The sequence below is a fragment of the Microtus pennsylvanicus genome, chromosome 8 (genome assembly GCF_037038515.1).
Source record: "Microtus pennsylvanicus isolate mMicPen1 chromosome 8, mMicPen1.hap1, whole genome shotgun sequence".
In the NCBI taxonomy this organism is placed as follows: domain Eukaryota; kingdom Metazoa; phylum Chordata; class Mammalia; order Rodentia; family Cricetidae; genus Microtus; species Microtus pennsylvanicus.
This window is the reverse complement of record NC_134586.1, coordinates 46,204,067-46,220,392: the sequence shown is the minus strand read 5'-3', so window position 1 is coordinate 46,220,392 and position 16,326 is coordinate 46,204,067. Positions and strand designations below refer to the sequence as shown.

The window sequence follows — 16,326 nt, the reverse complement described above, 5'->3', positions numbered from 1 at the left end:
CCTGATTTTGGTTCCCAGAATCTTCTGTAACTCCATTCCCAGGTGACTCACACATCAAACCTCTGCAGGCACTTGCACTCATGTGTATATGTCCACACAGTCACAAAATTAAAAAAATAAAAACAATTTCCAAATAATTTACAAAGTGCTCAAGTAACACTGAATGGAGTGCAAAGCTACCATGTTTATTTAAGGAGCTTAAAAGTAGAACTGAGCATGAGTTCAATTTTATTCACCTTTTACTTAGTAACAGATTCGCTAAGCTTGGCCAATCATTAGACAACAACCACCCAGGAATTGATCAAGAAATCTGAATCTTACAATCTGTCTAAATGATACCCTTTTCCTTACAGGTTATGTGGCCCACACTAAATGGTTTTGGGTTTGGGGACTTAGAGCATCTTGAACCAAGAATCTGGCTTCTTGTAACAGATTATTGTGTAAAAGAGAGAAGAGTGAGCAAACCTCACAGCCTACATATGACAGCTGAGCTGTTCTTAGAAAGCAGTCACCAAGTTTGTTTTCTCTCTATGACTAACCACCAGGTTGTAAGATTCATCATGGGCATTCCTTTAATCTCTTGTCCTACCAAAGGCCATCAAAGTCCCTTATCTGTATTTGTGTTCTTTAATTGTCCAGAAAATACATTAGGTATTTTTAATACCTAAAAACTTGAGGGTTTTGTTTTTGTTTTTCATAACCCTAAATCCTTCCCACTGTTTTTAGGTTGTTGGGTTTTTTTTGTTTGTTTTGGTCCAACCAAAAGATAACAGATATTCTAAATTGGCTAAAAGGAAAAAACAAAGCAGTATCTAACCCTGCTTAAACAATTTTTACTTGTGTACCTCATGATCCCAAACTCTGGATTTCTGAGTTAACACTATAGCATATCCACAATTGCCTTTACTGAGATCATTTTGGCCACCAGTGTCAAGCACTGCATGGAAATAAAAATATAGATAAATAAATGAAGTGAATGAGTCAAGAACTCAGCAGAATACAAGCAATTACTCCAAATTACTCAACAAAACAGAACAAAGTAAAAGGTGAAACTACCATATGTAGGAGGTGTAATGTCAAGTTTACAGGCAAGCTAAAATGGCACAATGGACAGAGGGCGTGCAACACTGAGTATTCTAACGATCTGTAAGCAGTTTACAAACAAGCAATCTGCCTCTTCAAAATCAGATTATCCCATACAATCAATGCCTTGCTTTATTTCCAGACTTTCCAATGACTTCTGGCTGCTAAAATTACCACCTGGGCTACTAAGATAATACTTATGACAGCTGATATTCAAGTGTGCCACCACAAAGTACGACTGCTCAAAAACACTCCAGGAACTACTACTTTAAATGTACTGGCTTCCTGCCTCCAAGGCTTCTAGGTCTTACATTTAAGTCCCAGAGCCTGTTTAGAGAACAAAACCAGAAAAACAGGACTATTACTCCTAGGGGCACACTTCAGGGAGACAATGTTTGCCTAACTCAGTAACATTAAACACACAAGAGGAAAGCCCTCATATGTGAAAAAGAACATTTACTATTACTCAAAATGAAGGCTGGGTGGGAGTGTTGCTCTAGCAAACATTAGCCAATGGTTTTTGATCTTCAGAACTACAAACAACCAAAAGAACTATAACTATTTCTCCAAGTCTCTATAGAGCAGACATCTGTGAACCCCTAGAATGTGCCAAGCTGTATAATAAACAAAGAAAATAAAATTATAAAAACCAACACCCTCTACTCCAACAAGGTGACAACAGAGGAAGACTGGTAAATCTGAAATATACATACAGCGCGCGCGTGGATAAGTGTATGTAAATGATGCGGGATTCCCCTTTGTATGCTGTGATTACCAATAATGAATAAAGAAACTGCTTTGGACCTATAGCACGGCAGATATGGGTTAAGATATAAATGTTAGCCAATAAGAAGCTAGAGATACTGGGACAAGCAGTGTTTTAAATAATAAAGTTTCTGTGTGATTATTTTGGGTCTGAGCTGCAGGACGGCCAGGAAAAAAAACAAGCAGCCTTCTTATTACAACAATATATATGCATGATAAGATCGGTGCAAAATGGCTTCGTGGAAGGACATCCAGAAGGATGAACATCAACTAGAACACGAATAGAAAAGCCCTTAAAAGAAAATGGAGGTGCTCCCGTTTCTGCTGGATTCGAGCGGCGGGCTCCCCTTCTAGGGCTCAACAATAAAAATCACTTTGCACTCGTGTGCGGAGTACTCTTTCACCTTAAAAAAAAAGGATTCCTATCACATGGACGTATGAAGTAAGAAATCATGGTCCACACTCAAAAGACACTAGTTTGGTATGGAACAAACATGCTCTGTATAGAGGGCAGATGGGGTGGTTGCAAGCTGCTTCCTGAAGACAAAAGGAAAAGATCAAACCACAAAATCTTTGACATACTCTGAACTTAGATTTCCTCCTAAAATAATGTGAACCAAGAGATAAAAGTAGTATTTTTGAGTGATCTGTGTGGCACCTTTGGGAAACACTCTCAGAATTCAGCTTTTCAACCTATGGACTCAACTGCCTTTAACATACTCAAATGGAGAAGCAGTCCAGGAAGCAGGTTTATTTATCTTATGTACACAAGCATGGAGTTAATGATGAGAGGTTAATGATGATTATGACTGGAGACTAATAATAAACAGTCTCCAGGAATTCAAAGCATTTGGAAGAGAAAGTAAAAGAATGTAGAAGATGGACTGGGATGTTGTTCAATTGCAAAGCACCTATCCAGATGACAGATGCCTGGATTCTATCCTAAGCACCTAAAGAGTTAAAAAGGGTTAAGAGAAACAGGGTATGTCGTGGCACAATTCGGTTGTGGTTCATTAATCCAGGAAAGGAGTTCTGAGTTCAAGGCCAGCATGAACCAATTTTACATTCAAAAAACAATGAAGCCAGCCTGGCGGTGGTGGCGCGCGCCTTTAATCCCAGCACTCGGGAGGCAGAGGCAGGCGGATCTCTGTGAGTTCGAGGCCAGCCTGGTCTACAAGAGCTAGTTCCAGGACAGGAACCAAAAACTACTGAGAAACCCTGTCTTGAAAAAAAAAAAAAACACAAACAAACAAACAAAAAAAAAAACAATGAAGCCTTCAAGGAAAAGCCTGTTTCCACTTTAAACAATCACCAATTCTTATGTGATCCCTCACACCAAACCTATCATCGCAGTTACAGCACTTGGTTCTCACTGGCTATTGTTTTTGGGAAGGTGGTGTTCTCCATTTACTTATTAATCAATATTTTGAAATAGCAGTGACTACTGAGCCCAGACAGGAGGCATGGTGGCACATACCAGAGACTGAAGCATTTGGAAGGCCCCAAGGGGAAAGAAATAATTGTTCAAGGCCAGCCTGGACTACACACTACGTGCCTGTCAGCCTGGGCTAGTTGAGACTCAAAAATACAAATAAAAAAGACTGCTAAACAATACAGTCAAGGAGAGGTGACAACCAACTCTTTCGCATCCTTCAGTCCAGTCACACAAAAGTATAAAACTCTGGCCTGTTGTGGTGGCCCATACCTTTAAGCAAAGACAAGAGGATCTCTGAGAACCTGGTGTACATAATAGATTCTGCCTAAAATAAACAAACATGTACTTACTTTGTAGCTCATCAAGCCTTTAAACTTGTATACTACCAACAGGTAAAGCAGGTACTACTTTAGGGGAGCAAAGACAATACCAACAAAGAGAAAAAGTACTGATGAAGGGACAAAGAGAAAACAGTTTAGACAGATACAGAATGTTATCGGCTCAAGTCTAGACCCACCTACTATTATGAGCACTTAGTATAAGAGCTGGTTCTGACAGCTACAGTGACTGTAAGGTTTGTAAATCCTGGAGTTCTTCAGTACCTATTGAAGTGCATAATAACTGAATGCCACATAAACAGTCCAAAAATACAGCAGTGTATAATCTCCTATCCTGGTGTTCAATCAATCAATCAAAAAGCCAAAGGATATTAACTGGCCTGCATTTAATATACAACATACAACTAAATTGAGTACCCTAGGACCCCCAAAAGCTGGCAATGTAAACATCATCTGAACTAAAAAGGCTAACCAGCACACATATATCAGCTCGCTTCCTCTCCTCTAGCCCTAAGAGCGGCCTGGCATCACCACACCTAAACAGGGAAATGCAGGTGGCAGCACTGTCCCTCTGTCTGTACAGACCTCCATCAGTCCTCACTCCTCTATGTTCACTATTACACTATTAAGGGCGCCCATCAATAGTTGAAATGATCTCAGTTTTCTGTTTATGTATTTTCTGTTCTCTCTCCATCCTACTTCAAGTTTATGAGAACGGGAATTTTGCCTGTCTTTGCACCACTGGGCATACACACAGAGCCCAGACAGCTCTATAAAAATTTGTCAAATGATCAGGTAAATTACCCACCCAAGTAATTTAACGTCACCAAATATACCTAAGATCATCAAGTTAGTACCAATTAATCAGTTAAGTTCAATACAAAAACAATACAAAATAAATTATTACTCAACTTCTGTTAAGAGTCATCTTGAAAACTCCCAGTTTTGAAAGAAGCATTCAGTTAGAAAGGTTTGGTAAGGTTTGATAATTTGGAACACAGGGAATTTTTAAAATGTATTTTACAGAGTATTTTTATGAAAGACAAACATTAGAAAGAAGCCAATGTGACTCAAGGTGCAAAACCACAGTTGTGGATTCTCAGGAAATATGGGTAAGAGGCCTGGAAGTCTTGCTATCTGAAATGTACTGACAGATGCACTTTGGTTCCAGCAAAGATCATAACTATATTGTGGTTTTTCCACCAAACTTTAGTGTTTAATGACTTCTCACTTTGTCAGGTATCATAAGGAAAGTCCAAAATTACAAACCCCAAACTCCTGAAGCTCTCTCTCAAAGAAGGAACACTTTAGATACACAAGTCACTTCAAGATTCTTCCAATTCAATATCCTGAGTACCTCTTTCGGTAAAGATAGTTATTTCTGTACAACAGCTAAAATTTTACTTTTTTTCTACTGTCCACAAAGTTCTAAAAACAGTAAACTTTTCACATTGGTAGTACTTAAATAATCAGGGATTAAATAAGACTTTCAATTCAACGTTGAGATAAAATAAGCAGATAAAGATGACAGGGATGCTCGGGAGGCAGAGGCAGAGCAGTCTGGTCTACAGAGTTCCAGGACAGCCAGGGGGCTACACAGGGAAACCGTGTGTGTGCGTGCGTGTGTGTGTGTGTAGGGGGGGAACAACTAACAAAAGGATGACAGGGGCATGTATAAACTCTGCAGATGTAAGGATGGCTAGCTAGGACAGGCAGGGTAGATAGAAGAGAGAATTCAATTGTCCAAGGTGTCCTCTGTCCTCCACACACACATGAAATGAGTGCACACACATAAAAAAGAAATGTTAAAAAAAAAAAAAGCAAAATCTGGAGATGAAAATAAAGCTCCAAATCTATAGTGACTGACCCAAACACATTTCCAATTGCTCAAGAGACTTTCAAGTAATAGTAGAGAAAAAGATGTACCACTACTAGCAAAGAAACAAACACTGACAAGAATGACTACATAGCAGTGTTCCAGTAAGTTCTATTTTAAAAGAGAATATTTTACTCAGAGAAAAGACAGAGTCACAAAAAAAAAAAACCCCACCAAATCTAAGAAGTTATTTTGTCCATTTACAAACTTCAGCAGTACAAAGAATTATGTGAGTTCATGCATTTGTAATGCTTTACTTTTTCTTTCCTCTTTTATGAACGGAGCAGGATCAGAAGAAATACTACAAGCTACCACCTAGGAAAGGCATTATGTTTCTCTCCCACCCACCTACCATCTTATACATACAAAAAGGCTCTTTTATTTCCCCACCTTGCAAAAGCTGGGTGTACCACCATTGTGGCAACGGTCCAGCAGTCCACAACTACTTTAGGCTCCACTGTTAACTTAGCTATGTATCAATGAATGTGAAAGAGGAAATCAACTGACATTATGGCAATGTTCTAAAACTTGGAATGTGGTGACAGCTGCATTCTTTCAAATGACTTAAGAAAAATCACTACATTGCACTCAATGATGAGTGAATGTTATGATATGTAAAGTATGTGTCGTCCCCCCCCCCATAAAGCTCTTTAAAAAAATGACAGGCTGGAGAGATCGCTCAGAGGTTAATAGCACTTGAGGTTTTCAGAGGACCAGAGTTCATTCCCAGCATCTATACCAGGCAGCTAACAACCACCAGAGAATCTGATACCTTTGCTCACCAGCATATGCGTACCTGCACAACACACATAAATAAAAATAAAAAAATTTCTTAAAAAAAAACAGCGAAAGACTGACAAAGAATGGTTAACAAAGAAATGATAGACTAGGGAAGGCCAGATGTAATGGCCTTACACCTGTAATACTCAAATTAGAGACTGGCAAGGACCCGGAGTTCAACACCAGTTGAGTCTATGTCAGTTACAGGCCATTCTGAATCCTATCTCAAAAGAATAATAGACCCAAGAAGCCGGAGAGATGGCTCATTGTTAAGCACTGGTTTAACACTGAAAGGACCAGGGTTCAATTCCCAGCACCCACACAGCAGCTCACAATTGTCTGTAACCTGTATCTAGGGGATCTGACACCCTCACACAGACATACATGTAGGCAAAACACTAGTGCACGGAAAGTAAAACTAAATTATTTTTTTGAATAATTAAAAAAATAAAAAAATTACAGACCCAACATGTACTTCATAATTATCTCTAAAATACAGATCTTAGCCCAGCAGGCTCATTCGTAATAAATGAACAAATGTATAAAGAGGTCTGCCTTGAAAGAATCCCACTATTATTAGTTAAGCGTCCACTCCTTTCCCTTTGGGGCTTTTCTAACTGCCCCTTTCACTCTGTTCTTTGCCATTCCACAAAGTTCATATTCTAAATTAATTCACTATCTACCTGCAGCTACCTGTAGACTTAAAAATACAACACATGGCAATAGAAGTCAAAAGCTGGCCGCTGGTTTTGCAGAAATCATTTTCCTTTTCCAAAAGAACTGGGATAAGTGTTCCTTCTAGTTCCTTCTCAAGCCAGACTGTTCCAATCCCACTTTACACACGTTTCGCAGCCTTTACAGTTTGGATTACTTTACCTGAGTACATGCTCTGCCACCCTTTAACACCTCCCTTTCCCTTCAGCTGCTTCTTTCACACCCTAGGAACTTCATAAATGCTCTTTAGATGATGGCTATTAGGGCTGGAGAGATGGCTCAGTAGTTAAGAGCACTGGCTGTTCTTCCAGAGGTCCTGAGTTCAATCCCCAGCAACCACATGGTGGTTCACAACCATCTGTAACGAGATGTGGTGCCCTCTTCTGGCAGAACACGGTATACTTAATAAATAAAAAAAAGAAAAAGAAAAAGAAAATGGCCTATAGATGATGGCTATTATTTCCCTTCTTAAATGAGGGATATCAATCCCATCAGCAAAGGGCAAATAGCTCTGTGTCCTATTGGACTACCAGTACTTAAAGCTGTTTTTTCCTAGGTTGACTGGTTGATGCCAGCAGCAATAAAAACAAGAGTAATCAACAACAACACAGTAACTACTGGCCAGCTAACCAGATAAGGCTGCTTAAACACTAGCTCAGATCAAAACCATGTGTGTCAGCAAATACACTATTTCAAAATCGCCAATTTTCATCTATTACCCACCATCCAACCCCCAACCACGAAGCTAGGTTGAAGTTCCTAAGACCTGACTTTAAGGCCCAACAGAGCAAAAACAAACCAAAAACCAAATTATGTTTTCTATTGCTACCTGATTAAAATACTATGAAAGAGAGAAAATGGCAAGATCCCAAAAGTGCAAAACTATTTACAAGAAAAAGGCTCAAGAGAAAATACTGTAATCGGCAATATCCCAGAGAAATCAAAGGATACACTAGCTAGGAGAGCAGTGTAATCAATGAAATCATGAAATCAATGAATAATACACACACAAATGTTACTTGTAGTCCACTTAATGCTGACTTCTGAACATATCTAAAACACTGAAGTATTAATAACAACCTCTGTCCAAAGAGTATCATGACTGGTACTTTAAATACCGGGTCATTTCACTGGTCTTCTACCTGTGAAATCTGTATCCAAGCCTACTGAATGACTCAATGGATGACAGCCCTGAAAGATAACACAATTTTTCTGAATTGACAGGCTCTCAAATGTCCTAAAATTTCACTGTCATCATCTGTGGTTCTGAAAACTGTAGACAGAATCTTAAAGTCAACACCTTTCATGTGTTTCCAAAAAACTGGTGAGTCAGGTTTTTCAATTAAAGTAGAAATTGAAAATCATTGCGATATGAGATAATCTTTCCCAGCAATACATCATATGTAAACTTTTGAATCTGGCTGAAGTTTCTCTTCACCAGCACGGTTTTCAAGTTCTTACTAGTTTCCTGGTCATTTACTTGAACATCATCTACAGGAACACTCAAAGCAAAACCACAATAAAGAGCTTTGGCCTCAGAGGGATTCTACATGTAAAAAACATTACTCATAAATAATATACAGTTACTATTGATTTAAGTAACAAATATGTTTCTAAACTTTCATGTTGCTTGATGGAATCCCCGATTTTGGACAGCAGAACAAACCACACAGAAATGGGTTTTCCATTTAACTAAATCTATTTATTATGACACAAAAATTTGACATGAATTTTATTTAAATAAAAAAAACAAAACCCAACAACAACCTACTAGCTGGGTGTGGTGACAACTGCCTACAATGCCAGCACTCAGGAGGCTGAGGCAACAAACAGGATTGCTGTTCCAGACTAGCTCCAAAATGATGAGATGCTATCTTAGTAGAGAAAAACTACTTACGGGGAAATAAATTTCAGTTCTTGAGTTTTGATTCAAAAGTCTCATTTCTTAAGAGTTAGCGAAATTCTAAAACAGTCCACCAGCATCTGGGGCAAGTCATTCTAGTTACAGACTTGCAGCTCAGCCTCCTTAATCCCAAGTGAAAGTAAAGCAGAGACCCGGACAGAACATCCAGGTGGAACTACAGTCACACGGAGAGGACACCAACTCAAAGCAAGCACCTGCTGAAATGAAACTTTTGGCCATCAACCTCATTCACTTTCGGACGTCTTCTAAAGACAGTCTACTTAAAGGAGACAGAACTCTTAGGAACAGAAACCCCAGATAAAAATGAAGACACCTGGAAGACTATAAAACCAGTTTTTACATTTTACCTAAGTCTATTTTAACGTTACCTCTAGAAGTAGCTCCAACTCATTTGCTATCGCATGCAGTCAATCACTCATCAATACCAAAGAAACGCTTTCAATGTTGCACCTCAACATTTCACACTGCTTCACCAATCTGCATAAGCTAATAAAAAACCAGACACATCAGCACCCCCATGCACTTTCCCAACTCTCCAATATTTAATCTTCAAGTGCAAAAAAGAAGAGGCATTTACAAGGAAGAAAAAGGTACAACCCAGTCTTATTGTACTTCCATACCACCATTAAACTCAGGAAAAAACTAATGCCGGAGAGACAAATTAAAACCACTCTGCACATGGCAAAAACAAAAAGGTCTAATGTTCTACAATCCACGGCAGTATGCCCACTTCCTCTCTCCCCTCTGGGAGCCAATACCAACAAGCCAAAGGATGCAATGTCAAATAAATCCAGTGTCTGTCTGAAAGACGACGAAAACCTGGGGAAATTCCCTCCCATAAATCCTCTATTTAAGCACGAGGCACTGCACCCAACTGGAAATGGCAAGCAACCCCAACCAAATCCCTCATCCCCAAATGCAAATAAAAAGGGGGCGTAATCAACAAGTTGGCAAGAGGGCGATCAATAATAAAAGTACGACTTCCCTCTCCTCAGCACAAATTGATAAATAAAGCCAAAACAAATCCTTCCGCAAAAGCTAACAAACGCACGTCTTCCAGTACCTGGTGGAGGTGCCTTTCCGCACATCGCAGATGCTGCATTTAAAGGCTTCGGCGCTGTTCCTGAAGGTGCAGACGCTACAATCCCAAAAGCCTTCGTCTGCGGCAGGTTTCGCTTGTCTTTTTGGCCTTCCGAGGAGCGAGGAACCGAAGGGAGGATGGAGAGAGGAGAGAAACAGGCGCTGGTGAGCCATCGTCATTTCACAGGAATCCGACGCTGGAAACTTCTCGCGGCGACCACCCATCCACCCCACTGGCGGGCACCGGGGCAGGAGGCCGGCGGGCAGCGCGGAGCCGTGCGCCCCCTCCGGCCCTGGGAACCGAGCGCCTGGCGGCGACGGCTCACGCGGGGCCGCGCCGGGCGCAGGAAGCGGGCCGACTCGTGGGCGCGAGCGCGGGGCGGCGGGGGCGCGGCGCGGGCCGCGGGCCGGATCCCGAAGGCGGCGGGCAGCCGGGACGGCCGGGCGGCGGCGCGGAGGGGGCCGGCGCCGCGCGCTGCCCGCCCCTGCTCGCGCCCTCCCGCCCGCCCCACCTGGTTAAATCTCCCTTTGTCTGGGCGGAGCGGCGACGGCGGAGGGCGGCTGAGGAGGAGCCGCCATGGTTGCGGCGCGCACGGCCGCCGGCCCGAGCGGAGCGACACCGCCTCCCTCCGCCCCCGGGTCTCCATCTTAGCGCGCCTCCCCCGCGCGGCCGCTCCGGCCTAGTCGCCGGCGTCCCCGCCCGCCGCGGCCGCCCTCCCCTTCCGCCCCCTCGGCGCCCGGCAGGTACCTGGTCGGGCTCTTCTTGTCGCCCATGGTCATGGACGGGCTGGCCCCCGGCGCCCCACAGCTGCGCGCGCCGCCGCTCAGAGGAGAAGCGCGGTCCGCAGCGTCGCGGAGCGGCCCCCGCCCTCCCGCGCCGCCCGCCCGCCCTCCGCCGATGGGCTTGAGCTCTGGCCGCCGCCGCCGCCGCCGCCGCCGCTGCCGCCGCCAGTCTCCGGACGAGACTAGTCCCCGCCAGCGCCGCCTCCGCCGAGTGACTGACGAGGGGCGGGGCCGGGCGCCGCGCGTCATGCGCCAGTTAGCCAATAGGAGGGCGACGACCGGCGCCGTGGGGGCGGGGCGGGGCGCGCGGGAGGGCGGGGCGCGGCGGGGGGGCGGGGCGGCCGGCGTGCGTGCCCGGGAGTGTGTGCGCGCGGGGGGCGCGCGTGCCTGCCGGTGGCCCCCGCGGCCCCGGCGCGTCTGAGCGTGCGAGCCCGGCGGGGAGCACGTGGCCGTGGTTGCGGGTCCCCGCGGCTCTGTGGCGGCCCCTACTCGCTTCGGAGCCCTGTGCGGCCGCTGCTGGGACTCTCGCCCCGCAAACGCTCCGCTGAAGTAGTTCCGCGCAGTTTGCGCGCGCCGCGGGGGGCTGCGCCTCGAGGCCCGCGTCTCCGGCACTGCCGCTTTTGCCATGCGGGGCTTTGTGGTCCCCTCCCCCGAGTGACCCTCCCCGGCGACAGCCAGCCCCGCACCCTTCTGGGCCCGGGCGCCGGAGGGAACTCTGGAGAGGGTGTGGCGGAGCCGCGGGCCCCCGCAACCGAATTAGGGCGTTTCCCCCGGGAAGTTGCTGTTCAGATCCAGGCGACCACGTGCCTGCTTTCCAACCTCGTGCCGCGGCTCCTGCCCCCGAGAAATGAGACTCCTAACGCTCTTCCCAGGAAGGGCACCGTGGATGGAAAGGACGCTGTCCTGTACCCTGCACTTAGGAAGTGCCAGGGCCCGACTCCATTCCCTCCGGCGTCTGTGATTGGGAGGTGGGAAAGATCGGTACCCCTCACTTTCTGCCCTGTTCCAAGAGTGCTCTTGTTGTGTGTTCTGGCCCTCTACCCGTCCGTCACCTCCCCCCTCTGCACTGGCAAGGAACCAAAGGGGGGGGGGGCAATGTCTGAAGGTTAAAGTAAGCCCCAGGTCGGGGAGGGACTGGATCAGTGGGTGATGCTAAAAGGTGGGGGCAGGGCTGGGGTGTGGAGGACAGATAAGATGCACAAACTCAAAGTAGGTTCTTATCAGGCCTGGTTCTTGGGAGAAGAGCAGAGCTGGAAACCCGCTGAAGCTACAGGAGAGCGGGAAGCAGGAAGTCTTGGGATCTGAAGGGAGAGAATAAGAGGGAGGCTCTGTGACCAAGATAAGCTTGATCAGCACTAGATGTCCTCCATACAGGCACACTCAGAAGGGCCAAGCTACACCCGTCAGCAAGGGTCAACAACCTCCCAGACCTGGGCCACTTACTACTTTTTTGTAGTTGAAGTAGGAAGAATGGAGTCCCAGGGTCAGAGAGGCCAAAGATAGCCAAGGAATGTGCATGTTAAGGCATGGCCCAGGGCCAGAAGATCTGGCCTCTAGGGTCGGCCTGGCACGCTTCCAGCACTCTGCCCCTGGTGCATTAAAAAAACAAGTCCCTATGGAGGGGGAGGCAGGGAACCGCTGAAGGGCTGCAGCTCAGTTCCTGCCTAGCGAAAAGATCCTGGATTAGATCCCCAAGCACTCCGTAAACACACGAAGAATGGGTAAAAGAATAGCAATCCCTCTGCAAACCACATCGAGAAGGTAGGTAGATTTATGTAGAAGAAGAAAGTCGCAAACCTTTTTTGCCCCTCAGTAATAGAGTCATGGTGCACCACGGAGGTGAAGGTGTGCCAAGGTTTTTCACCAGCTCGGTGCAACCCAGCCCCAACCCCAGGTCTTCAATTTAAGTCAGCCAAGGTTAGTTCGGCCTCTTCATGAACTACCCCTGGGACCATATAGTCCGTCTGAGGTGGAACTTCTTCCTCCCCTTGGTAGAGATGGAACCCATGGCCATGTTGGTAGGCAAGTACTGCTACTGAGTGATAGACGTAGGAAGCCCCTGACTGGCACTTCTTACTCAGCAGACAATCTTTGATCGTCCATTCTGTTGCCTACATCCAAGTTCACATTCCTTTCTTTGCTTAATCTTGTAGACTCCCATTGCAGCCACACAATCATTAATCCACAGGACATTTACATTTTCCAGGATGTCTTTTCATGTATATGCATTTGTCCAGTGGTACCTTTTCAAGAGAGAGAGAGAGACTGTTTCTTGAAAGCTTGTTTTAAAGGAGAGTTTCCAGAATAAAGAGCTCATTTCTAGGAACTTACTCGAAGACAGCAGGTTCAGGAATTTTGATTTTAGTCAGTAGTGGGAAATGAGATGCTGCCAGTGTCTTTCTGGTCAGGAGTGCATGGGACACCCTACCCCTAGATTTTGGAGGCCATGACCCATGGCAGGATGGCTCTAGGCAGAAGGCACTTCAACTAGAGCTAGATGGCAGGCAGACCTTCCTCCAAGTGTTGCAAGTGAGGCGATGCCCTCCCTGGTCATCTGGTTCCTGTCTTGAACTTTTGCTCAAGAAAGGAGGGAGCCGGGCGATGGTGGCGCACACCTTTAATCCCAGCACTTGGGAGGCAGAGGCAGGCAGATCTCTGTGAGTTCGAGACCAGCCTGGTCTACAGAGCTAGTTCCAGGACAGGCTCCAAAGCCACAGAGAAACTCAGTCTCGAAAAACCAAAAAAAAAAAAAAAAAGAAAGGAGGGAAAGCGAGCGTGGTGCGGCTCAACTTTAACCCCAGCAGCAGAGGTGTGTGGATCTTGGAATAAAGCTAGCTAGGATCTATAGTGAGTTCCAAGGCAGCCAGGGCAACATAGACCCTGTCAAAAGAAGAAGAAGAAGGAGAAGAGAGAAGAGAGAGGAGAAAAGAAGAAAAGGAAGTGGAGAGGGAGAAAGAGCACTGGTATATGCCAAAAGAAGGGTCTGGAAAGTTGTCAGTATAGCTTGTTCCTATCTTTAAGTTTGCTACTGCTCCCCTCAAGCTGGTTTAGCCTGAATGCTCACGAATAATGGAACCTTGGACCTGAGAAATGCCTAATAAAGACGTGGTAAACGTGAGAGAGGTAAGCCTTCTCCAAGCCTTCTCCAAGTACCTCCAGGCTTGCCCCAGGCCGTCACGTATCACTCTGCTGGTCTGAGTCTCCAGCTACAGTCTAGGTTAGGGTTTGCGTCAGTCTACAGTGAACTGAGAGTAGTGCAGGCTAAATGTGAAAACACTTTGTTATGCCCCAGGAAACTACCGCCAATAGACGGTTCTTAGGAAGATCTATTTTATTTGAGGGGCGGGCCTCGAGATAGAATTTCTCTGTGTAGCTTTGGAGGCTGTGCTGGAACTCAGTCTGTAGACTACAGAAACTCAAACTCACAGAGAAACGCCTGCCTCTGCCTTCGGTGTTGTTGGGATCAAAGGCGTGCGCTAGCACCACCAGGTCACAACTGAAATCTTAACCTCCCAAATCTCTGCCCTTCTTGGCTGGCTTTTCCAGTCACCTGTTGATGCTGTTCCCCCACCCCCCACTCCTCTTCCCTTCAATCCCACTGGCCCTGAAAGGTTCAGTAAAGTCATTACATTTACAGTAAAGTAAAGCTCAGTACACTGCAGCTTTCCCGGATAAAATCACTGGGGAGTTGGGAAGGGAACCTAGCATTGGGTGGAACTGGTGGGCACCTGAGTGCATTCTTAAGAAAACTAGTACCATATACTATTGTCGTTAGTCTGTTAAAGTCAGGATAAGCAAGAGTGGGGCACATGTCTCTCTATGATCTCAGCAGCTGAGATATGGTGTTAGGAGGCCCATGAGTTCTAGGCCAACTTGAGCTACATGAGACCCTATTTGGAAAAACAAACTAACACCCTCTACTCAACAAAGACAAAACAACAAAGAAGGGATACTGAAATGAACTAACCATCTACGAAAAGAAAAATGTCAAGAAAATAATCTCAAATAAAAAATAGTTCTTCCAGCCGGGCCGTGGTGGCGCACGCCTTTAATCCCAGCACTCGGGAGGCAGAGGCAGGCGGATCTCTGTGAGTTCGAGGCCAGCCTGGTCTAGTTCCAGCTAGTTCTGGGACAGGAACCAAAAGCTACGGAGAAACCCTGTCTCGAAAATAAAAAAAAAAAAAAGAGAGAGAGGCCGGGCGATGATGGCGCACGCCTTTAATCCCAGCACTCGGGAGGCAGAGGCAGGCGGATCTCTGTGAGTTCGAGACCAGCCTGGTCTACAGAGCTAGTTCCAGGACAGGTTCCAAAAAGCCACAGAGAAACCCCTGTCTCGAAAAAAACCAAAAAAGAAAAAGAAAAAAGAAATAGTTCTTCCTAGCCTGGCAGTGGTGGTGCACGCCTTTAATCCCAGCCCTCGAATGGAGGCAAAGGCAGGCAGAGCTCCGTGAATTTTAGGCCAACTTAGTCTACAGAGTAAGTTCCAGGAAATCCAGGGCTATGTAAAGAGCCTCTTTCTCAACACAAAACAAGCAAAAAAGAATAAATGTCTAAAATATCCAGAAGAAAGTATAAATAGGAAAGTCTCCTAGCAGTATATAAAGATTCTTTACACAGTGTGTGGGAAACAAGGGTTCAGGACTTGGAGTTGCAACTGGTTTGGTAGAGTGGTTCACCAGCACGCAGAAGCCTTGGGTTCTATCCCCCACAGCATGCAGTAGCCCTAGGCTCCCTCCCCTGCAGCATGCAGCAAGTCCTGGTTTCCACCCCCCACACCGTGCAGGAGCCCTGGGCTCCATCCCCTACAGCATGCAGGAGCCCTAGGTTCTATCCCCCCACAGCATGTAAGAATCCTGGGTTCTATCCCCCCACAGCATGCAGTAACCCTGAGTTCTATCCCCCACAGCAAGCAGTAAGTCCTATGTTCCATCCCTCACAACATGCAGCAAGCCCTAGGTTCCATCCCCCACAGCATGCAGCAAAACCTGGGTTCCATCCCTCACAGCATGCAGGAACCCTGAGTTCTATCCCCCCCACAGCAAGCAGTAAGTCCTAGGTTCCATCCCCCACAGCATGCAGGAGCCCTAGTTTCCATCCTCCACACTGAGTAAATCAGGCACAGTAGCACACCTGGAACCCCAATATTCGAGAGGTGGAGGAGAGTGATCATCCCCAGCTACACAATGAATTCTAAGGCAGCCTGTGCTACTTGAGACCCTGTCTCTAAACAATAAATAAATTAAGTTACCTTCTCTTTGAAAGGTGCTGTTAAGAAAATGAAAAGAAGACCAGGAATGTAGCTCAGCTGGTAGTGTGATTGCCTAGGGCCCTGGATTCAATCTCCTATACTGCATAGATCTGACATAATGGCTCAAGCCTATAAACCCAGCACTGTGGATGTGAGGCAGGGGGATCAGAAATTCAAAGACCTCTTCAACTATGTTCAAAGCCAGCCTGGGCTATATGAGATGTTATGTCCAAAAAGAGGAGGAGAAGAAGAAGAAATCATGCATACACAAAAGGAAAAGACAGACCTGAAAACTAAGTC

At 45.8% G+C, this 16,326-nt stretch overlaps 1 protein-coding gene across 1 annotated transcript in view; it reads right to left on the bottom strand.

Annotated features, from left to right (window-relative positions):
- The window catches only part of Rybp (RING1 and YY1 binding protein), a 49,448-nt gene extending 38,562 nt beyond the window's left edge, over positions 1-10,886 (bottom strand). Inside the window, exons 1-2 of the mRNA XM_075983342.1 lie at positions 10,744-10,886; positions 9,979-10,104 (exon numbers count right to left, since the gene is read on the bottom strand). Coding sequence (XP_075839457.1) covers positions 9,979-10,104; positions 10,744-10,775 — 158 coding nt within the window. The 5' untranslated portion in view covers positions 10,776-10,886. The remainder of the gene's footprint in view (positions 1-9,978; positions 10,105-10,743) is intronic.
- Between the last annotated feature and the right edge of the window lie 5,440 nt (positions 10,887-16,326).